Source organism: Mixophyes fleayi, chromosome 9 (assembly GCF_038048845.1).
Source record: "Mixophyes fleayi isolate aMixFle1 chromosome 9, aMixFle1.hap1, whole genome shotgun sequence".
Taxonomy (NCBI): Eukaryota; Metazoa; Chordata; class Amphibia; order Anura; family Limnodynastidae; genus Mixophyes; species Mixophyes fleayi.
Window position 1 is genome coordinate 10,423,278 of NC_134410.1, and position 23,747 is coordinate 10,447,024.

A 23,747-nucleotide genomic window follows, 5' to 3' on the forward strand; every position below is an offset into this window, starting at 1 on the left:
ATCCCCCTTTATATGGAACCAAACCTTTAATAAAAATATATATTGATATGGTGAAGAGAAGGTCTAATCATTGAACTACACGATTATCTTTCCTTGTATGTCTGTGCAACTGGGTTTAAAATTGTCACTCACCAGTTGCTCAAGCCATGCTGCCATATTTGTGTGAAAGATTGTACGACATTCCTAGTCACAGACATCGGATTAGTAAATCATCTGCCCAGTTAGCAGCAAAGGCAAACACTTTATTATCTGTAAACTTATAGATTTTAATTTTTTTTTAAATAAAGAACCAGAGAACGTGGGACTGAGCTGCAGCCGGGTTGTTGGCCCAGGGGTGCTACAAAGTATATGTTAAGCACATTACCCCCACCACCAGCTAATCAGAGGATACAAACGACCATAACTCTGGGTAGTTAAAACTATTCAAAGTAATAAACTCTAAAATTATTAGACATGAATCAGAACACAGATATCCCACGTTTTCAGAAGACAAATTTATTGTGTATTTCTCTAACTACAGGTACAGCTGAAGACCGGGAAGTATTTGATCAGGTTTCAAAAGTGTTCCCCAGACACTGCGCACAATATAACGGATACATGGCATTGTTATCTTATCTTCCGCCTATAACAAAATTTTATTAGTATTTGGTACATGTCGTGGCCCCTGAGGGAACGTGACCTTGGCGGGTCATTTGTATAGCACTGAGGGTACCGTCTTGGTAATTCCAGGGGCTGGTGCATAAATACTTTTAAGATATACTGGGGCAGTATCCGCAATACATGCGTAAACCTTCTCTACAATCTTACACAACTTATATTTATTTTATTTCCATCGCCAAGACCTTAGGGTACACACACATGCAACAATTTTAATACCCGAAAAAATATTAAAAAGAGCTCTTACAATTATTGCTACGTCCGTGGAATACAACGACACTCAAAAAATTATTTTGGCCCATTATGACCATGATTATGCTTGAAACTACAATTTACAGGAATAACCCTATGCTTTAAATAGGATTTCTGCCTAAAATTGTCTGTTGAAAACTCAGAAACACAGCGTTGCTACCATTTGGTGTGAAAAGCAGACTTGCCTTAGTAGCATCTGAAACCATGGAAACAAAAGGTGGACCACAATGATTATTTCAGCTGTTGCTAAGAACGATTGGTTATTCACACCTCATCTGTCAAATAGCTGCAACGCTGTGTTTCTGAGATGTCAACTGGCTATTTCAGTTAGAAGTTCTATTTTAAGTATGAGAAGTTATTCCAGTAAGTTCTAGTCCTTAAAAATGATGTTGTCTAATTAACATCTCTATATTGAGTGCTGTTACCCTTTAAGTGATCTTTTCCTGCACATGTTGAAAATCATAAATATTTCATCTTTAGATTGTTCCATGTGCATACAAATTGTTCAATACACTCTTAGAAGATCATTTTATTAAAATGCCATTAAACTGTTGCCTGTGTGGGCACTTTTAGATATGTCCAAAGATATACATTTATATTGAATACAAGACATATGTACACACATACACATAAATAGTTAGGCAAAGACAGAGCATCGAGAAGTAACAGAAATATCTGTACACCGCAAACATTTCCAAATACCAAGTTCTGTAATATCCTTTCAGGATTTCCTTAAAGGGGGACTCTACCCTCTAAAGATTCTATTGTCTAGGCAGATTTATTTAATTTTATTGACTTTGTATCCGACAACTGATAAGCTCTGTTGGTTAAACTATTTTTAATAGACCTGTAATAATATAAAGCAAAGCTCAACTAACCTGTAAATATGAAATCATCTTCACATTGAGGTGTATTTTGACTTTACCGATTCACTTTTGCACTCTGCAGTAAAATAAAATGAGCCATGTGTGAGTGGGCGTGGTCTCTCTTTGGTTCATACGGCCGGAGAGATGGAACAGACGAGTACAATAATTGTTTATTAAGTGTGGTAAAACGCACCTAAAATGTATTGTTCTTGGGTCAGCAGAGGAACAGTTTAAAAAATATATCCAAAGAACAATTCTGGTCAACGTACGTGTCTATATAGCAGCTCCAGTACAGCGTAGCATACGTGTTAATACCTTATCCAAATTGCTGTTAATATAAGTTAAAATCAATAACAGCACTGAAAATAAATAATCAACAAAATATACATTTGTCATTGGCTGGATAAAAATACAGTAGAAGTTCTTGTATTCATATAATACACATTTCTTGGAAACTGAAGGAGAGAAATTAAACCAGTTCAATTCTTTCCTCTTGTTTCCCTTCCGAATTATTTAGGGGTATTTTCACTTGGCCATGGTGGGCCGGAGCTGTATGGTGCCTTCTGCCCAAGATCCGGGATACTGTCTCATCTTTTTCCAGAGGCCCAGTTCTTCTCCTGTAGAGTCCATCCAGTCCACAGGTTGTCCATTGAAGAAGCCTAGGAATTAAACAGCAATATAGTACACACACAGGGAATAATATATAATATTAATACATTGCATACACAGTGACTGACGCTCGAAGCTTCCATCTGAACACTAGGTAAAGAGTGAACAACAAGTCGATAAGAGCAAATTCCTTTTTAAAACATAACTTGATTGTGGATCCACATTAGAATTGGATGAGGATTTCATATATTACAACATTTCAGAGAAAAACAAAAAACCTTAAATCATGTACTTATCTCCCGCATTGACTATTGCAATTCCCTCCTTACTGGTCTTCTCCAAAACAGATTCAAACCTCTACAATCTATTTTGCATGCAGCAGCAAGATTGATTTTCCTTGCAAATCGTTATTCCTCTGCTGAATCACTCTGTCAGTCTCTACACTGGTTGCCTGTTTTCTACCGAACACAATATAAAATACTTTTACTAACCTACAAGGCCATCAACAAAGCTGCACCAACATACATCTCCTCTCTTGTCTCAAAATATCTCCCGACTTGGCAACTCCGCTCTGCACAAGATCTGCGTCTCTCATCCACCCTCATTACATCCTCCCATTCCCGGTTACAGGACTTTTGTCGGGCTGTACCACTCTATGGAATTCTCTCCCGCGCACAAGAAGACTCTCCTCTGGTCTACAAACTTTTAAGCATTCTCTGAAAACCTACCTCTTCAGACAAGCTTATGATATTCCTCAGCCACCCTCTTAACCTCGCTACCTTTAGCCTGTTACACAATTACACACAAGACAACTACTCCCTGACCAACATTGTTGTGTGACAGGATCATTTAGCTTATGAGTCACTTTTACCTTTGCAGTCTGCCTGGACCGAAAAGCAAAATGTAGACTTAACCTCATGTATCAAACTCCCATTGTCCCATAGATTGTAAGCTTGCGAGCAGGGCCCTCCCACCTCTTTGTCTGTTTTACCCAGTTTGTTTATTAGTTTACTATGTTTGTCCCCAATTGTAAAGCGCTACGAAATATGTTGGCGCTATATAAATAAATGATGATGATGATGAAGAAAAATTGGGGTAAAATAGTCCACGTACCTACTGTACGGCATCAGGTTTGATCTGATCTACAGTGAAGCTTCACCTCCTTGAGGACAATCTAGGACAATCCAGGCCCCTTGGCCTACAAGTATCTACCATTCTGAATGTATCTAGTTCTCACAGCACTGGGGTCATGAGTTCAATTCCCGACCATGGCCTTATCTGTGTGGAATTTGTATGTTCTTCCCGTGTTTGTGTAGGTTTCCTCCGGGTGCTCCAGTTTCCTCCCATACTCCAAAAAAGTAGGTTAATTAACCCTCGTCTCTCTCTCTCTCTCTCTGTGTGTTAGGGAGTTTAGACTGTAAGCTCCAATGGGGCAGGAACTGATGTGAGTGAGTTCTCTGTACAGCGCTGCGGAATTAGTGGCGCTATATAAATAGCTGCTGATGATGATCTAGTTCTTTTGCATTAAATATTTAGTTACCGGCGATTATATTCACATGTCCTATTTATAAAGCAACTATGGATTTCTGTACAAGAGATGACGCTCACCAGTCCCCGGGCCGAGCCTCACACCTCCCAGAAAATCATTGCTGGACAGTGGTTCTCGATCCCAAACAGTCAGTTCCAGGCACATGTTCTGCAGATCTTCAGGCTTGATCCCGTTGTAAACGAAAGTGTGATTATAGTGCGGGTTCAGGGACTTCTTCATCACCGGGGTCTTCCTCTTGGTGTTCCTGCTCTTAATTGGTAGCAAGTAACTGCGTGGAACAAAATAGAGAGAGAGAGAGAGAGAGAGAGAGAGAGAGGTTCTTAGAAATGGTCTACAAAGGTTTGGAACAAGAGAACATAGACAACGTTAAATGGATTTTATAAAAGTCAGAAACTCAATCATAGTTTATGAGCTGTAGAAGTTAAAAGCTGTTATCCACTTTTGGACAAACTCTCCTTAGTCTAACTCACCCCTGCTCTCCACCTTTATAGTAAAGAGGGGTGTACCTCCCCCCATTTCCTGAAGCATTAGAACACAGATGAGAACCGCTTGACTCATCTAACCTGCCCATAGTAACCTCAATACCCTATTTGATCCTTAGTTCTTTGTAAGGATATCCTTATGTCTATCCCAAGCATGTTTAAATTGCTCTACTGTATTATCCTCTACCACCTCTGACGGGAGGCTATTCCACTTGTCCACTACCCTTCCTGTGAAGTATTTTTCCTCACATTTCCTCTGAACCTACTTCCCCCCAGTGTCAGTGCATGTCCTCGTGTTCTAATACTTCTCTCCCTTTGAAGAATGTTTCCCTCCTGTACCTTGTTAGAACCCTTGATATATATGAAAGTTTCTACCATGTCCGCCCCTTTCCCTTCTCTGCTCCAAAGTATACATATTAAGATCTTTTAGTCTTTTTGGGTAAGTTTTGTGCTGTAGCACAAAAGCACAAATAAATTTTTGTACATGAAAATGTAGGTGGTATAATATAGAAGTAATATCTATGGTTCTAGTACCAGCAATAGCATATTTACATTAAAGTCACCTACATTGAAAAAATAATATTTAATCAATAAATTATTCATTTTAGTGCTTCTCTTTGAATAGCACGAAGAGAACAGGTATCGTGGCTGTAACCAAGCACCTCCGCTATACTTGATAAATAAGCTCCTCATACAAAAGTGGTAGACAGAAAAAAAAGAAGTGGCTGCGCTATATTACACACTACATTAAAAAGCAAAAAAACAACAAAACATAAAAGCGTAACAAATTTGTAACAAAAAAAAGAAACCAGTGTAAATAAATCAACGTCTGGGACTGTGCATTATACATGGAATTGATCTAACTTTAAATTATATTCTTAATAAATGCATTGATAGTAATTGTTTGTACTTTTTTGAAGTATCTAAGAGATACACAGAATCTCTTCTGGCAGCAGCTAATTCCACGTAATGATTTTATTGCTAACTACATTTAGTTGATTAGCGCCTAAAGTGGTTTTTCTTTTCATCCATCTATAGAAAACCAGGAAATGCAGTAACCCTGTTAGTATTAAGGGCAAAGAGAGATCAAACCTTCTGTCAATGTAAACACCTGTTATCACTGGCGAAAAGTCTCTTAGTCCTTTCATAATTAGGCCCCATATTTCTCCCCACGGTGTTAGATTAACAGTTGGTCAAACTTGGATAACATAGAGCAATTATTTATGGAATGTTATGTTGCGGTTTTAGAATCATGTAATAAAAGGTTTGTGAAAAGACCAATCACATAAGCCCCCTTTCGGGAGAATGGCTGGCTCTTTCGGGAGTACGGGAGTCTCACCCCAATACGGGAGTCTTCCGGACATCCAGGGAGTGTAGGAAATTATGAATTTACATCTACTGCAATCTAAAAAACTAAAACTAAAGATGAATAATACACTTAGATAATATCGTCTCTCACCCCTTAACAAAGCTATCAGACGTTCCTCCCGGTTTAATGGCCGTCAAGTTTTTGGCTTCTTTAATCCAGACTTGAAGTTCTCCTACTTCATCTGATTTACCTTAAAAAAAAAATAATTAAGATGGTTATAAAAGGCAGCTACAATCCAGCTCGCACACAACCTGTAATAGAGAGTTCTCTCCCTAGCTCCCATCTGTGCTCTTCAGCCATGTTTTTATCATCAGGCCGATGTTGTTGTTTTTTTTTATTGTTGTAAAATACGAGACAAACCATCTCGCTAGATAAAATTGTATGGGATGAAAAGAGCACAATGGAGCAGAGTCCTATCCCAGGAAAACAAAGAAACTCAAAGCTGCGTGATGGTGTAATTACGTGGCTGAAAAGCAAAGAAGAGAACATTCAGTACAAGTTGCGGGAGGGCATCACAAGCCGCTAAATTAGTTGCATGAAGGTGGAAAACCCATTTATTAGGGTGGGGGGCGGCAACTGGTGTAGTAGCCTAGGGCGGCTGTGACCCTTAATGAGGTCCTGATAGTGTGTGAAAAAGCTGGAAAGACACACAGAATGGAGGTCACCCCAAAACTTCTAAGTAGTGCCAGTTCTCCGTCACTTGTCCTCCCAGCCCGGTCCTGTGACCACTTACTTCCATATTAAGGATTCGTTGCACATACACTGTAAAAGCACAGCATAGGGGTAAAAAACAAACAAAAAACGTAAAAACTAAGATACACACCTTGTCCCTCGACCAAGAATGGCGTTGTACCTTGTAAAATATACATATTTTTGGTATTTCCACACACGGGAGATCTAGACGATTACATTTTGGGGTAAATATGTGTCCCGAAAATTGTGCAAATTTAACTAGGGGAATCATCATTTTGCTGTTTTCCATATATAACATCTGTTACTCAAAAATATATTTATTCCACTATTCTACCAAAATGAAGCTCTGTTATGGGAAAAAAAAATCAGATTAAAATTCTTGTGTGCATAGTAAGAAATAAAATAAGTTATGTCCTATGAAATTAAGGCATAATTTATGGGAAAATTGTCCTTATTATGAAGGAAGGACTATGGGATAAGTATATCATGTACAAGACTTTCAAATTAAAGGGCAGAGGTGTGTATAAGCAATGTTCAACATGTCATTTATTTGATGTTTGCTCCCTCTTTCAGCTACTGAAATATGATGTTGCCTATTTAAAATCATTATACTGGATACTACAACTCTGCAATTATTCCTGATACTTGAAGTAGGACTTCTGACAGAAACGGTTTGTTAAAAACTATTCCTGTATGTTGTAATACGCACCAGGGGCGGATCTAGACTTTTTGTTTAGGGGGGGCGATTTTGCATAATCATGCCCCTCCTTTGCTCCGATTGGCTGGCCCGCGTTAAACCCCCCCCCCGCGCTCATGCTTAGCCCCGCCCCTCCCATTTTGATCGGCGGCTGGGACCTAGCTTTTTGCTGTTAGGGGGGGCGAATGCCCCGATTGCCCCCCACCTGGATCCGCCACTGATACGCACCAATATGACTTTCATTTTTCGGCGCAGTTATTTCAATAATATGCGTGTAACAATAATGTGCAATTTTGGCAATATAAGGGTTTTAATAGAGGTCTCTACCGTAACTAGCATATAGCTGATTAAATCGGGCCTGTTACCTCTGAGAGGAGTATGCTTTTGTTGACCAAGAGAGAGAGAGACTGATAGTAGGATAATTAATTAGTGCCCCCCAAGCAGAGAGCCTAGAAGACTCTCCCAGGGATGAGGTTCACCCCCCTTATAGGCTTTGGATTACCTCTTTATACACAAATCAATAAAAACATCTAAATCGTCAAAAAATCAAAGTATTGTTTGTCAACCCACTTTTTCTCCTCTCACTTCCACTTGAGGACTTTGCAGGTGGGATGTACTTTAAGGACACGACCAAATCCCCTTTGTAGCTGGACAAGGGTCCTGCGTCTGCATTGCCCTGTAAGACAGTCAGGAGTCTGTGATTAGAGGGAGACAATCCACCAATAACATAACAAAGAGGATCTGCAGCCCAGTCCCCAAGTTACTGACAGGAGATAAATCCTGGAGTCAAATCACACATAGAAAGAGTGTAAGGCAGTGGCGGAACTAGCATTGGTGTTGCAGGTGGGGTGCACCGGGGCCCATGGAGATAATGAGGCCCTCTGCACAGAGAACCAGCGAGCTGTGGGCCCTGGATCCTTCCTCCCCGATTCCTCATCCGGGGCCCACAGCTCGCTAGTTCCATAATAAATAAAAATAAATATATATATATATATATATATATATATATATATATATATATATATATCTCAATCTCTATTAAATAGTAACTCAACTGAAAAAGTAAAATTATAGTTTTAGGTGGAGCTCAATAATGCATAGCTCTAATTTCGGAGATTCAGCAACCCCCCCCCCCCCTCCCCTCCAAACCAGCAGGTCCCCTACTCGCATTAGTGTCCCCTTTGCTAGAATTGGAAGCACACAGTGGAGTTATCAGGACAATGCCACTACTTGTTTGGGTCAGGCAAGTGATTGTGTGAAGGTGGAACGTATCACTGGACCATTCCAGCATTTGGAAGACGTGTCAGGTGTAGGAGAAAACTCAACCCCATCTAAGTAGAACTATGCGTTCTAAAGCAACTTATTTAGTTGTGACTTGGGTTAAATATTATGTTTGGGTGGAGTTCCTTAAATCATTGCTGTCATAGACATCTTAATGAATGCTACGCAATGATCTGTAATCTCATGCACACATAAAAGGACGGATGAGAATCACCTTCCCATGCAGAGGAAGACACTCTTCAATCGTGTCGTCAAAGTTCCAGGAATCCATTGACAGATTCACCTCCCCGAGAAACGTGTTCCTTCCAAACCGGTCGTGATGCCACACCGAAAGTTGTAGGGTTCTCATAAGCAGGATTGACTCTGGGACCATATACTAAAGAAGAGAAGAACACTTGTATTATATTAAGAAATCACAAACATTTACCTACTTTACATAGTACCCAGCACCTATATTTTCTAGGACCTTTATTAATAAACAAAAATAATAATATCTGTCTTCAGGCAGACAGGGAACTGTTCTATTTACCTGTAAAGTTTCACCGTACAAAGGGTTTGTAGTGTTGCGTTTAATTGTGGTCTTGCGTTTTCCTTGGCGGGATTTATCAGGTAGAAGATAAGATTTTACATATCTGGAAATAAAAAGGGACCATGAATGAACAATGCTGCTTTACAAGACCAAATAATGAGATGATTTTTGCTCAGTATGGGTTTTAGTACAACATTTCTTGCCGCTTATTAGATCTGAGGCACAAGGTTAAGAAATTCAAAAAGCAGATGAATATTTGCTAATTGTGTCATTGGTCAACCATCCTAACTTGGTCCCATGTGATCTGGTCGCTCAGACTTCATGCTGAGCCATATGCTGGTCACACCACCTGCAATATAATAACGTGTGACCTGAAAACTTCACCGAAACCCAGTAATCGGTCAGTTGAAACTGTCTGGTACGTTGGTAATGTTATTGGAAGAGAATAGCAGATGAGGTCATCTTCTCACCACACTAACAGGTCCAAGTCATGCCAAAAGTCATCAAACCACTGAGCCAGAGGGGTCACTAGAGTTAAGCAGCACGATAGGGAGGTGGGTGACCAGATGCAGTACTGGGTGGCTAAACACATCCAAAAGGTCCACTCACTTAGTATTGACGGAGCAGCTGAAAAAAGCTCCGCTGCCTCAGTAATATTTTTTAATAAACGCAGGTGATATGTGATTATTTTTATTGCCATAATAAGAGGCAATAATACAAATTTAAATTAATTTTTAATAGCATTTGACTACAAAGAAAATGATGAGCTATTGATTAACATGATAGGTTAATAACTATGTTTACTTTATAAGCTACCAGTGCCAGTCCGGAACTTACAGCCGGATCCAGGGACAGCAGATCCATTGACATATATGAAAGGACACAGCTTCCACCAATGAACTTGGTGCATGTACTGAGTATTCTGAATAAAGAGTAAGAAATCTGTGGTTACTCACGGATTGGACCTCTGCTTCGATTCATCCCCGTGCGCCAGGTTCCGGCACTGCTTTACAACAATGCTCAGGATCTGGGCTTTCCCATCATATTTCAGGGAGAACATGATTTCTCCTGTTACAATCACATTCCCAAAATCTCCGGCCTCACTGTAAATGCTCATCATACTGCCCAGGGTGCTCTGTTGGAGGGAGACAATCACATGACCATTGTCAGGATAAGGAAAACACTGGGTCCAGCTCTTAAAGAATGATGTCAGAGTTCTGGAACACCCGGTAATGACACCAGAGTTCCGGAACATCCATTAATGACGCCAGAGTTCCGGAACATCCATTAATGACGCCAGAGTTCCGGAACATCCATCAATGACGCCAGAGTTCCGGAACATCCATCACATTGCTACATACCAGACACTAATCTAGCAAAGTATCTAAGTGTAATTCGGGTATACGCACGCCCGAATTCAACAAGGAGTGAATCTGAAGATATGGTTGTAAGTTTGCTCTCATCTACTACACAAGACACTGCAGGATACGTCCTATACCCGTGTGGGTTATAAGTTCTCAGAAGAACGCAAGTATACATTACGTCTCCCACTAACCACACAGATGCTTCTGCGGACAGACATGGAAAACTGGAGTCTGAAGAAGAGTAACGATTTCATGATTCCGTCAGCTCCAATTACTACTTGCACGGGCCAAAAACCTTGTGTTTGTAGTCAGACAATATATATTTTTATTATTACCATGAATCAAACAAAATAATTCCTGCATGTTCACTGCACGTTTAAAATATTTATATTCATCTATGAAGATTAAAAAATTTAATTTCTTGAGACCATAATACAGTAATTCACGCAACTTCTAACTCTCAAACAACCCCCCCCCCCCCCACCTCCCGAAAAAAAAAGAAGAAAAGAAACGCACACAGAACCCCACATCTTGTGCAAGCACAATCCGGGCATTGTAAGCAATAAATTAGCCCCATTAACTCTTAAAAAAGTAAAAAAATTAATTTAAAAAAATCCCCTTGGACTAACCGTGGACGTCCCACTGCGTAAGCTGCTTCTAGATGTTGTCAGACGATGAATTTGGACCAAGTTATCAATATCTTCGTCTTCCTCTTCCTAAGAAAAAAATGCAGAATAAATTCTATACTCATGCGGCTTCACTGCAAACCCAACAATATATTAACAGTTTAAATTAAGTGACGCTATACTGTATTGTATTAGAATATTGTGTTGTAAATACAGGTTTCATTAAGACATTCATTTCAAGGTAGAAAAATTTATTAGGACGATCGGTCAAAATGTAAGTAGTCAATTTTCAGCGTTCAGATAAATACCATATCCGCATTAAGTCCAGGAACAGATCTGCTCCGATCGCCCATTAGATTTTCCTCTTCTGCCTTTTCTTCCGGGCGGAGATCTATGACCGATTTACTATAATCTGAAATACAACATTAGAGAATAATGACCGACTGATTTTTTACAGCCATGAATCTATTTGTGATTAACAATTTTTTTCCTTCGTACCTGACGGCTTTAAGAGTCTGCGAGGATTTTTCTTAAAGATATTATCACTCTCGTCTGCAGAGCTCGCGCTCCTGTTCCCCAGACGTGGCTCCTAAAGTAAAAAATAACATGCTCAGAAAATACTACAGAATCACAAGTACTGACAAACCCCCCCTCCCAGCCTAAACACAATAACAAAACTCATGTACAATAAACTCTGCTATATTACTATGTGGTAAATTGAATAAAATAACTTCTGGAATAAAGACTTGGGGGCGGATGCAGAGTTGGACTTAACATGAGAGTAACTTGCTCATTTGCACGCCCCGCCCCTCACCCGTCAAATCTCTCCAGGAGAATACGGGCGTAAGTTCCATAATCACCCAAACCTGCATAGGAGCATAAGTGTGTGTCCCCTTTCTGGGCATGACCACAGCGATTTCTCGCAAGATACGTAACAAAACTGTCGTACATCCCACCCTGAATCACCCACTTAGTGCACATTTTGATCAAATCGTGGATGACCACCTACCACAACAAGACCACCCCATTAAGATGGGTTTATTACTTTAAGAAGGAACTGGGAAGGGGGTTTCCAGGTACCAGCAACCCCGCCCCCCCTCCCCCAGATGCACTCCTGCATAATACTGGTAGGAACCATGTCATATGCTGTTCTAATTAAAAACACCTATGGATAGATGGATGAGAAACTGTGCCTAAATTAAGAAAATCACAACCTTCAGGATAATATCTTACCTCTCTGTCTGTATGTATTACCCAGTATTGTCTTATCAGTGTTTGTTCCCAATTGTAAAGCGCTACGGAATTTGCTGGCGCTATATAAATAAATGTTGTTGATGATGATGATGATGATGATGATGATGATGATGATGATGATGATGATGATGATGCAGACTGGGGAATTTGGTCCACACATCCTAACTTACCAGATATATAGAAGGGACTACACTGCTGTAACGGTGTTTCGGCAGGTGGTCCTGCTGTTTCAGGTGCTTTGTATGTTATATAGTCACAATGGTGTAGCACCTTTAATACAACTGATAAATTAGGGTGTGCGGATCATATCCCCCTGCCTTTATATTGTGTATACGGCTCAAGTCTCTGCCAGTTATAGCCACTAATCATGAATCATAACATACAGCTTTTCCTGCTATCAATCTGATTTGTTTACCTTTCAGTTCTACAGTAGCAACGTACAGTAAGATGCAGAGTTTTTTTTATTGACTAGACAAACATTTCTGGCACATCAGCCATATGCCATCTCCCTTCCGGTAATTAAACGCACAGTCATATCACACTGTTAGTTGTACACGCTTCGTCTCATGTACGAATTAACACAAAGTACATCTAACTATTAATAGCCGAAACCCTACAGTGTGACATTAACAAAACAAAAAAGCTTCTGGTGCACCAGCCCTGGGCTGTTTCATTAGGTGGATTTCCATTCTAGGTAAATTAATGAGTATTGGGTGAAACAAAGTCATATTAATTAAGGGGAAAGAAAGTTAGAAATGTTTTTGGTATGTAATTTACTGTTGATAACATAAAGGGGGCGAGGGATAATAAAACCGTTAAAATAAGCTGATAATAAGTTTCAGAAGATTCTATGACGATGTAGCTGAACCTAAAGAGGGACAATTGTCCCATGGATGTATTGTACAGGCAGCTCAGAGTTGGTTTGTTTTCTAATGGAGATTTCGGGGTACTTTCCAGTCTCCACGGTCTTAAGGAAGCTATGCTGTTGTTCAGCCAAAATAAGGATTGAATGGGTTGGCGTTAGGTACTTATATGGAAACACGCGGGCTGATCCTGCAGAATGGCCATGGGTGCCATGATCCCCTTCTAGTTTGGTTTCTCATGCTGGCGGACAAACGGAACTAGATACAGCTGCTTGTGGCGGATAATGAACCTTCACTTCTAGCAACATGGGGCCTTGCACTCAGTCATCTTCTGACTGCACTTACAGCCATGTCTGACAATGATCTGATTGATTTCTGGTTGCTATTGTACGTTGGAGGGTCCCGGCACTTGTGTATAGCCGAGACCTCAGCTGTTCACCTTTGACACTCACCTTGTATCTCTGCTCTACTGATCGGAATAAAAATATTCGAGAGAAGAGACGGGATTTAAAAAATGACTGTATCATGTCACGAAAAAAAATCCCCTTTAAGGCTGGTCTGTTTGACCTTGTAGTTAGTTTTTTTAATCTTTGAAATAGAGCGAATGAAACCCAAAATCACCACCAGCTAAAGGAGAACGGACATAGGGCTCTGTCACCCAACGTGTTCTTCTTTGTTTCCGGCTTTTAAAATATCAATTGAGGTTTGAAGTCAATCAAAAGGGTTCATGTACTTTAGAGATTTTGCTCTGTTTGTTTTTTCTGTAAGTCTGGATATTCTCATTATATAGTGTATAAGATATATAAACTTACTCCTTCAGAATCCGAGTGGTGATAATCCCTGGACCGGACAGGAACGGTCAAGGTATCCACTTTGGCCCCGCTAGGTCCATAGTTTCTTCTTCCGTCCTGAGAAGTTTTTTCTAAAGAATTCCTCCTTGAAGAAAAAAAATACATACTCCGTAAGACATTCTACTAACAACTTCACCTTAATTGTTCATTTAACAAATAAAGGTAATAGTTTTGTTTTTTTTATTTAACTAATTTCTCTTAACTTCCTCTTCCAAGATGCACATTACCAATATTCATATCCTACTTTCACCACTGGAAGAATAATGATTTTGGACTGGTAAGAGTCCATCTGGCTTGGTAGTCTCACCAGATAGAGATGTAACCGATGGCTGCCTACTGGCCTGGCCGTTGAACCCGCAAGTCATGTGAACACATTCAACGAAACGAGCTTCACTTCCTACAGAATGCTTCAAATCAGGAGGCCTGATGATTCTGGCGAGGTTCCGCACTTTGTGAAGACTCACAAGTTTCAGGGAGTCCTCCCGGAATCTCGGCAGAGTAGGCCGCTCTCTAGGTGTCAGACGCCGTCCCCGCACTCACCATCAGTGCCAGGGACGGATGCCTTCCTCTGTCGGCAGCACGGTCTGTTTCTAGGCCGGCGTCCAGCTGCCTCTCTCCTCAGGATTGCCGTGCGCATGTGTGTCAGTCTTGAGTCCCATGTTTCCTAGCAACGGGACTCTTCTCTCTACTTTCTTTCGGCAGTCAGCTGTTCGGACCTATCCCTGATTGGTGGCTGTTCCTCCACTGCCACCAATCAGGGATAGGGTACCTCTATTTAAACCTGTCTCTGACACTAGGTAGATGCCAGAGTATCTAGGTCTTCCTATGCTCCAGCATTCCAGCCTGTCTCCCTGCTTTCTGACGGATCTCCTGTATACCGACTCGGCTATCCCTGGTTCTGCTTCTGTATCTGACCTTTGGCTTGCTGACTCAAAATTGCATTACCCCTTGATACCATGTTTGCCAGTATGGTTTGACCTCTGCCTGCACGACCACATCTGTTCACCATCCACTCCGCTGATAGCTAACTTGGAGGGCCGCGACCTGCACGTCCCTTGCCGCAAACTCCAAACTCCGTTGTGGGGGCCCCTGGGGAAGACCGGGGGCGTGTTTAGACTCCGAGCCTCCTAGCTTAGCAGCGCAAATATCAGTGGCCTTCAGTCCCTGTGACTCGTGACACTAGAATCCTGCAATTTGATACAAATCATGTCATTATGGCCCCCCACCCTTGTCCCCTTGAAGTCCCGGAGTAAAGAAAACATTTATTTTATTTAGCATGAAGAACATTTTTATAAAATCATACCGCGATCCTCTCCATAGAAATATTTCTCTGTTCTCTAGATAGATAGTTGGCCGGGTCTGACAGAGGATTAGATAGAGGCTCTCCTTACACAGTATGACATAACAAGACATGATTTACAATATGTCATCAACCTGGAAACTTTACTGTCCTTACTGTAAACAACCGTTCCTCTGCTAATCCCAAAGCCGGCACTGTCTAGACAGGCAAAGTTCTGTATTTGTTTTGTGGGATGAAACACCACCTTAAGAATATTTATATTAGTATGACATGTTCACCTGAGAATATTTCTATTGTTTATATAAAAATTAATCCTAACTCCTCACTGGTAACATTTTATTTATGGGATAATTCACCCCTACTGTAATTTATATACATACTAGATATTACTGTGGAGTCCCATGGCAATATGAAAAAGGCGCAAAAGCCGCAGAGGGAGAGGTTTTAAAACACCATAATTTACTGTGAACAGTACAAAAAAAAAATATTAAAAAAATATATATAAAAAAAACAGAAAAAGTGGCACACAACACATATAAAAGAAAGACAAAGAAAGGTTATGGAGAGAATTTAAAAGCTCTTTTTCGCATTGACCAGTGTACCTGTGGGTCCCCTCTCTGTTTAATAAATGCCCACCCCCCCTCCCAAACTTATTTGTAGCGAGATTACTGTGGGAGAGTTTTCCAATCAGATGGAATGGCTTAACCGAGAGGAAGCTCTTCATTGGATGTCTGCAGCGTCCAATCAGGAGCTGCCTTTCAACCACTGCATTGAACCAGAAGGTATTTAGAAATTTCTTTTGCAATAAGGGACAGTCCCATTGATCCAAACCCCACTAGTGTTCTGGTCTGAGGAAAGGGATTCCCCTCAAATGTGGATATCCTCTCTAGGATGTCAAATGAGTTAAGAATTTAAATAACTGCAGTTTGGGGTTATCCCTGATCTGCAGATATATTAATGAGGCTAATAATTTAATGATCTGCAATAGTCCAAAATAAAAGGAACTCCGATTAAACAGCTACATAGGGGACAATCACCTGGACGTAGTCGGAGTGCTTCTTTTGGAGTCCGTTTTATAGCTGCTGAGGCTCATCTGCTCCGTGGACTCCGTGTCGCTCCTCTGATCCCTCAGATCTGGAGAACCAGTAACCCGACTGTAATACATTTAAAGTCTAATAGAAAACACTGCACAGCTTACAAGGTCAGAAAGAGACATTCATGGTACAATAGTCCCAAGCTAACAAATTATGTAAAGGAAATGATCACGTTAGAATGAATATTGTGTGCCCCTTTTTATGTGTTTTTTTTTAATTAGAAATATATGGTTTGTCCATAAGTTTACTTTCACATAATAAAAAAAGGGACTTTATGTGGTTGACATATAATGTTACCATAATATTTAATGTAAACATGGAGGCCCTGATTCATCAAGAGACGTATCTGACGATTTTGGGCATAAGTTACTTGTTCTTCTGCCGTATCTCTAGCTCCAGCTACAGGGCTAGTCTAAGTCCTGAGTACTAGTAAAGACAGTCTTGCATGCTATAACATGTGTTTGTAATCAGGAGCAACTGAAAAATGTATTTCATGTTCAGCAGACATTAAGAACATCCTAATAAATGTATTTCATACGGAAAAAAATATTCTAAGAATACGTTTTTCTTCCCTGTTTTTTCAATAATACCTATATTATTAACATTAATTAAGTAGATTTTTTGCAAATTTATATTGCACATAGGTATTGGACGTATCCTGCAGTGTCTTATGTAGCAGAGCAGAGCGGACCTACACCCAAATTCATCAGCGCACGTATCTTCAGATCCGTTCTTCGTTGAACTGGGGTGTGCGCAGACCCGAATTACGTGCATCCTGAAACAAACACATATTGCACTCAGCATGAGTGCCTTGATGAATCAGGCCTGGAGTCGTTGTTTAGCTTTATGTATGATTTGTGAATCTGGACTTTATCACGTAATGTTATGCTCCAGGAAGCAACGTTTTAAATTCTATTTACCCAGAAGGCTTCTGTCTGTCCTGAGGACTTCTCTGTCCTTTCCTTGTTTTCGGTTCATTCAGCTGCTGGGAATATTCGAGCAGCGTCTGTGCCGTGGTCTCGCGCTTGTTAGCTGTGAATAACAAAGTATTTATTAAGATTTCAGTCTTGCAAAATAATACGGTTGTAAAAAGCACAATAAATACACTTAAAGGATACCTCCCAACTGTCCTGATTTAGACCCTACAGTCCCAGTTCTGGGGGACTACCCACCATCCCACCAGTCAGAACCCAGTAGCCTCCAGGATGTTATGCGAGAGTAGGCAAAAATGCTTTTAATTATGGGATCCTAAGAGATTAACCTTAAAACAGTGGTCACTATTGCATTATAAATATCTGTTTCAAATGCGTTTGGCTGCATTATCAATCGTTAATCACCATGTGGTGCGATGATCTTACTCCATCGCCCAATTTTGCAATTAAATCTTGCATGAGCGTCAGGAGATTAACGGGATAGGTGATTAATCACAGACACTGAGGGAGGTGAGGTGCTTCTGGCCAGGAAATACTCATTTCACAGGGAGAACGCAGGAAGTTTCCCTTTTGCTTGGGCAATAAATCATGCAATTAATCACATAAAGCCCACATTTAATCACACAGTTTTTTTTAAACGATTAATCTCGAGAGACTTAATGGTGTAATTGATAATTGCCTGTTACAATTCAAAACCCAGCTGTTTCCACTGCTAAGGGAAAGCTTATTTAAACGTTATTGCTGTACAGAACATATTAGGAAACAGAGTGATTGTCATATTAACAGTACGATCTTAAATCTGCTGTATGTGATGCATCTCTACATTAGACGCGATTAATTTAGCAATATGAGAACTCTCCCACACTTATGAATTCATACAATAAATGAAACACCTTTATTTTCCCTGCAATCTATGGTATTTAGAAACAATGCATACTGTATATTTTGATGTGTTGAATGCTATGCCATTTATCTCTAATATTATTGCTCTGTAAGAGGTTTCATGTTGGTCTCCTAGGTGATAGATTTATGTAAAATATGGCAGCTCTTAGCAAAGAACATATATAACAAAACAAACTCCTCTCATAGGTTTTACTCCTTTTCTATGGTAAAATAATACTTTGGTATAAAGAAATGATTTGACTGTCACCCCAAGGTAAATTTACAGCAACTCTCTTTTCTCTCCCCCCCAAACAATATATTTCTTCATATTTGTTAGGCATCTGTAATATCGGGAGCGGTCATGCATGTCAGGAAGGCACTTCGCAGCCTGCTTTGTAAAATGTTTATTTTATGGCAAATTGATGTGTGTTCTTGTATTCCAAGTGCCCGATCTTAACAGCAAGGATCAAAATCAGCGGAACGGTATGGGGGAGCAGCACATATAGAGTGAATCCCGAAAGGGACTTGACTGAGCATGCGCAAGCTCCAACAGGAAGGCCCTGGAGATCCCAGGAAATGAAGCCAATTGGCAGCTTTAGAGCCCCCCCATGTTCCATAGTCTGGGCTATGCACAGCAATAGAGCCCCCAAACCGAAGTACAGGGAGTGGGGTCTCACCAATCTTTGCATTATAAGCTGAGGGAGCTGTGCACTTTCCCCCAAACAACAGCTTTTAGTAATCAGATTCTGCTGCAAAATCTGCAAAGAATCCCATCTTCCTGCTCGCAGCGCCAACTTCTCAAACCTATTCACCCACCTTTTTTCCCTCTTACGCAAGGGCATTACCTGTCTGCAAGGAGGCCGGGTATGTGCTGTGATGCCACACACATTGCTCACCCTAGTGAGCACCGATTGGAAAGGGGCGTGGTGATGCACTTAGCACCATCATACGTTTTACCACGCTCACATCTTCCAGACCGGTGGTATGGAAGGTAGTCAAGCATGATGTAAACCCAGGCATACATGGTATATAGACACCCAATGTCTGAGGGACTATGCTGGTCATACTTATCAGTGGAATTAATTCACTCATGAGAGTTTAAGTGTCAAATGATGTGAAATCAAATAAAAATTATATTTATGATATAATAACTTAATGTGAAATTCAGTTCGAGATATGATCGAAAAGCTGAACCGATCCTGAAAATAAGATGTATTTAAATATATAGGGTCTGATGCACGGAATTCATATCCGCACGCATCGGACAAATTCTTACAACTTGAGGAGCGGGGGAGGGAAGGGACGAACTGACGTAGGCCATGTACATTAAGGGTTAATGTAAGTCCTATGTTTAGCGTAAGTACGCATGTGTTCTGCCATATCTTTTACACTTGCTACAGGGCAGGTGTAAATGCCGTATGATATTGAAGACCAACGTGGCATTACCTCTCAGATTTGAATTGTATGATTGCCAAAAACCTGCGCACCCGACGGACAACTGGAGGAAATTAAAAAAATAGATGGGGAAAAAAAAGTATAAAATATATTGGAAAAAATTATACATATTTTTTTATTTTAATTTATGAATAGATAAACGTTAGATTCCATTGAAAAAATGTTGTGTTTGTATTCTTCCTGAAATATAAATTTTTATTAATGATATGTATTCGATAGTAAAGGCTGTGATAAAGGGGTAGTTATTGGCATTGCATATTGAAATAGGTAAAGCAGTGAAAGGGTTAATATCAGATCATTACCAGGGGGCAGAGGAGGTTTTGGACTAATGGCGGTAACTGTGGATATCCACGTATGTGCGTTCTGATGTGAATTCATTGTACATAGACAAGTAGAAAACAAACAGCAGTACAATTGCTCCAAAAAACTATTTTTGCCTGTATATGTGTCTAACACTTGCATCGTAAGCACGCGCGGTATATACGGAACGTATTTCCAACGCTATCCACATCGCAACGTATCTTAAAAACTGTTTGGTTTTGAATATTGGCTGAAATAATGCAATAGGTGCGTACTCCTGAAAAGCACATTTTGCGTTCCGACTTGAATCAGACCCTCAATGTGTGATAAAGAAGAGAATGATGAAAGAACTGATACCCCAAAAAATGTATATTAAAATCTTGAATATAGTCCATGTCCTGCTAGTGAGAACATTTTCCCAACACCTCTAACAATGAAGTGTGTATGTAACATGAACCAATGAGAGAAATAAACAGGGAACACCAGGTGACCAGCCAATCCTTATTCAGTGTCTTGATTAATAGAGTGAGACAGGAGCCCATTAATGGTCCATCCAGAAAGACCCCGAGGGCTTAGGGATTAATCCCATTTCACCTCTGCTGGCTCCAGTTGCATAAATCTCCAGGGCGCACAGCCTGGAGTTGTTGACCCGGTTCGTCCAACAACCTCCATATGCAACATTTTATTCTAGGCCGTGAACCCTGGAGAAACATACCATGCAGCAACCGCTGAGGGCAAGTTTCTCTGAACTCATGGGGTTCTCTGCACGGTATCCCCACAGATCTGCTAGATGGGAGAAGGGGGGATCATCCCCAAATCGCTCTTAAAAATTGAATTTTCCAATGCAACAAATAATGCATACAATAAATTCAGTCTCCGGAGCCAACAGACTTGTACCTGTAAGACCTGCAGGTTTATGACGGAGCGAGATCCTCACCAGATCACTGCCGAGGCGATTGGCAAAGCGATTCACTCTTTGATCATAAAACCAGTCTCCGGTTGATTTCTTCAGGTCGCTGTAAATAATAGAATATTACATTGTGTGTATTCTGCTAACTGTACACAGAAAACTGCTGTATTGTTCACACTGGGAAGGTGTAGATGTGTGAATCAGCACTAAATACCTTTATCATGGTCTCAAGTTAATTTTTAAAATGAAAACTTCATAACACAGTGTGAGATGACGCTTGCTCAGCGGAGCTGCTGTTGCTTTGAATGCAATAAAACATTCATAGAAATCTTTTTCCACCAGTCTGTTAGTCAAAGTATCACACGTTATATTTACACTATATTAGGCAGCGGGAGGGGGGAGTTAGAGGGGGGGTAGATATTATAACAATGGACACATCTTAAAATGGTCTTTGTGGAATGAAGTACAAAAAAAATAATCATTCTAAAGATTCAAGGTAAAAATCCCATCCCCCCAACTTCTAAAGAATATCCCCCCCTTATACTTTGAAATTGAATTACAAGTGTACCCACATACAGCTGTATGTGTCATCCTCCATTCGCCAGCTGCCTACTATAGGCTGAACCAACATATAATATTATCAATTCACAATGAGTGAGTGGCCACAATCAGAGGCCCCCTATTGCCCACAGTGGTGGGCAACAGCAGCCCAATGAGCCTTCATCTGAGACCCCCCCAGCCAGCTGTTGGTTTTGCTATAAGCATAGAATAAGAGTGAAAGGGAGGAGCCTGTGGAGAGGTCTGAGGGACATGTACAAGGTCTGAGGGTCATACGGGGAGGTCTGAGGGTCATACGGGGAGGTCTGAGGGTCATACGGGGAGGTCTGAGGGTCATACGGGGAAGTCTGAGGGTCATACGGAGAGGTCTGAGGGTCATACGGGGAGGTCTGAGGGTCATGTGGGGAGGTCTGAGGGTCATGTGGGGAGGTCTGAGGGTCATACGGGGAGGTCTGAGGGGCATACGGGGAGGTCTGAGGGTCATGTGGGGAGGTCTGAGGGTCATGTGGGGAGGTCTGAGGGGCATACGGGGAGGCCTGAGGGGTAAGGGGTGGCATGTGTTAGATGTTTCGGAGTTCATCCATAATCTGAGGGCACGTGGGGCATTATGTTACAAGTTGGGGTCTGAGGGCATGGGGGGCTATTTTGGAACAAGTGGCAAGTCTGACTGGCACTTGTTAAAATTTTGGAGCATGTGGGTGCATTTTGGGATGAGTGACGTGGGGTACCAAAGTTGTTTTGGGTATTTTTTATATCTCTACATAAAATTAAGTGTAATAAACTTCATTAAAGTATATCAGGTTTCCCATCATTGACCTAATACCCTATGGCTCAGTGATGTCACTAGTTCCTAACAAACGGATAGGCTACATTCTACGGGCTACAATATGGCCGCCCCCAATGAGTGCATGAGGCTGGCACACTATAAGAAGTGGTTCACAGCTCAGCTTGTGTGTGAGAGGACATTGTGAATTACACAGCTGCACATGCATGTTACATGTATATATCATGCCACACTGGGGCTTTAATGTCAGTATAACCAGAAGGAGGAGGGAGATTATTTCTTGTCAGGATGAGATCACATGACTAACCGGGCGCAACGTGGACAACTGCTCATGTTAATCAGTCGAATAGGTTTTCCGAAAATGTTTAGATGGTGCATAAAGGTTTAGAAATTATACTCACGCCTCCTTGATGCAGACATTACACTTCCAGCCTCCGGTGGAGGTCTCCATGCGGCAGTCTCGGCACACCAGATGGTTACAGCCGCGACAGGTGTTGGTTTTGGGAGCAATACGCCCCATATTCTGCTGACAGCGGGCGCAGGCTCTGTCGCTGTACCGCTGACTGCCCCTCTTCGCTCCTTTCCTCCGTATATCCAGCAGTTCATTCTTTAACCTCCTATCAGGAAACAAAATTTTGTGGAAATTCCGATAAACGTCAACTCCTCTGTCCAGCAATCAGGTTACTTATATAATGATAGGTCTTAGACAATGGTTTAGGGAAATAGTGTTTGTGCGGTAATGTTGCAGAGGATAAAGCATTGTGTCATTATATTATACCAGTACGACATTCACTATTTACCTACGATTAAGTGACGGAAAATCTGCATGAATGAGAAAAAAAACAAACAAACAGTTGCATTGAACTGAAAGGACAGAGGTTTAGAATTATTTATTTTTTTAGCACGTTTTGTACACAAAAAGTAAAAAAATTTAAATGTTTGCTCTATTATTTTTGTCCTATTGCAGTAAAAAAATGGACTTTGGTTTACACATTTGTGGAAACGTATAAAATATTGCATCTAAGGTTGAAACCATCACCTGTAATTAGCCGTTAGTGGAGCTTGTTTGTAATTTGAGACGTCATGTTTTAATGCTCACATTAAATAGTAGTAGTAGTTTTGGTAAAATTAGTCTCTCCGATTAGTATTTCTTTACAATGTCACATCGAAAATAGGAAACAGTAAAGAACAGACTGTTGGAATTGTCAGGTTATTTGATTAAAGGACCCCTGAACCCAACCATTCATTAACCCTTTCCTGAATTGGAAATATTTCCAAAACTCAGCAAGAGGTATCAGGAATTGCATTTATTTCAATTGACTGATTACAGATAAATAGAATTTTAAATGACTGCTGAACCCAAAACACAAAAATGCCTTACATTAAGTGGTTATTAATACCATTAACAGATTATATATATATATATATATATAAGCTTCAATACCATGACAAATCTTGAGATATTTAACATTTTATATTTGCTGTGCCAAGAATATAAGGCTGGGTACACACTTGAAGGTTTTCAGCCGATTATTGGGCCAAATCACACGATAAACAACCGTTCGCCCCGTTATCGCAATAGTGTGTACT

At 40.7% G+C, this 23,747-nt stretch overlaps 1 protein-coding gene across 2 annotated transcripts in view; it reads right to left on the reverse strand.

Annotated features, from left to right (window-relative positions):
* Positions 1-479: 479 nt before the first annotated feature.
* The window catches only part of SYTL4 (synaptotagmin like 4), a 46,249-nt gene continuing 22,981 nt past the window's right edge, over positions 480-23,747 (reverse strand). For both annotated transcript variants that reach the window (XM_075186358.1, XM_075186359.1), the window contains exons 3-17: positions 22,559-22,774; positions 20,803-20,921; positions 17,257-17,368; positions 16,280-16,396; positions 13,904-14,027; positions 11,473-11,563; positions 11,283-11,386; positions 10,978-11,064; positions 9,941-10,119; positions 8,985-9,087; positions 8,670-8,831; positions 7,745-7,850; positions 5,875-5,974; positions 3,993-4,201; positions 480-2,434 (exon numbers count right to left, since the gene is read on the reverse strand). In XM_075186358.1, the coding sequence (XP_075042459.1) occupies positions 2,301-2,434; positions 3,993-4,201; positions 5,875-5,974; positions 7,745-7,850; positions 8,670-8,831; positions 8,985-9,087; positions 9,941-10,119; positions 10,978-11,064; positions 11,283-11,386; positions 11,473-11,563; positions 13,904-14,027; positions 16,280-16,396; positions 17,257-17,368; positions 20,803-20,921; positions 22,559-22,774 (1,963 nt within the window). In that variant the 3' untranslated portion in view covers positions 480-2,300. The remainder of the gene's footprint in view (positions 2,435-3,992; positions 4,202-5,874; positions 5,975-7,744; positions 7,851-8,669; positions 8,832-8,984; positions 9,088-9,940; positions 10,120-10,977; positions 11,065-11,282; positions 11,387-11,472; positions 11,564-13,903; positions 14,028-16,279; positions 16,397-17,256; positions 17,369-20,802; positions 20,922-22,558; positions 22,775-23,747) is intronic.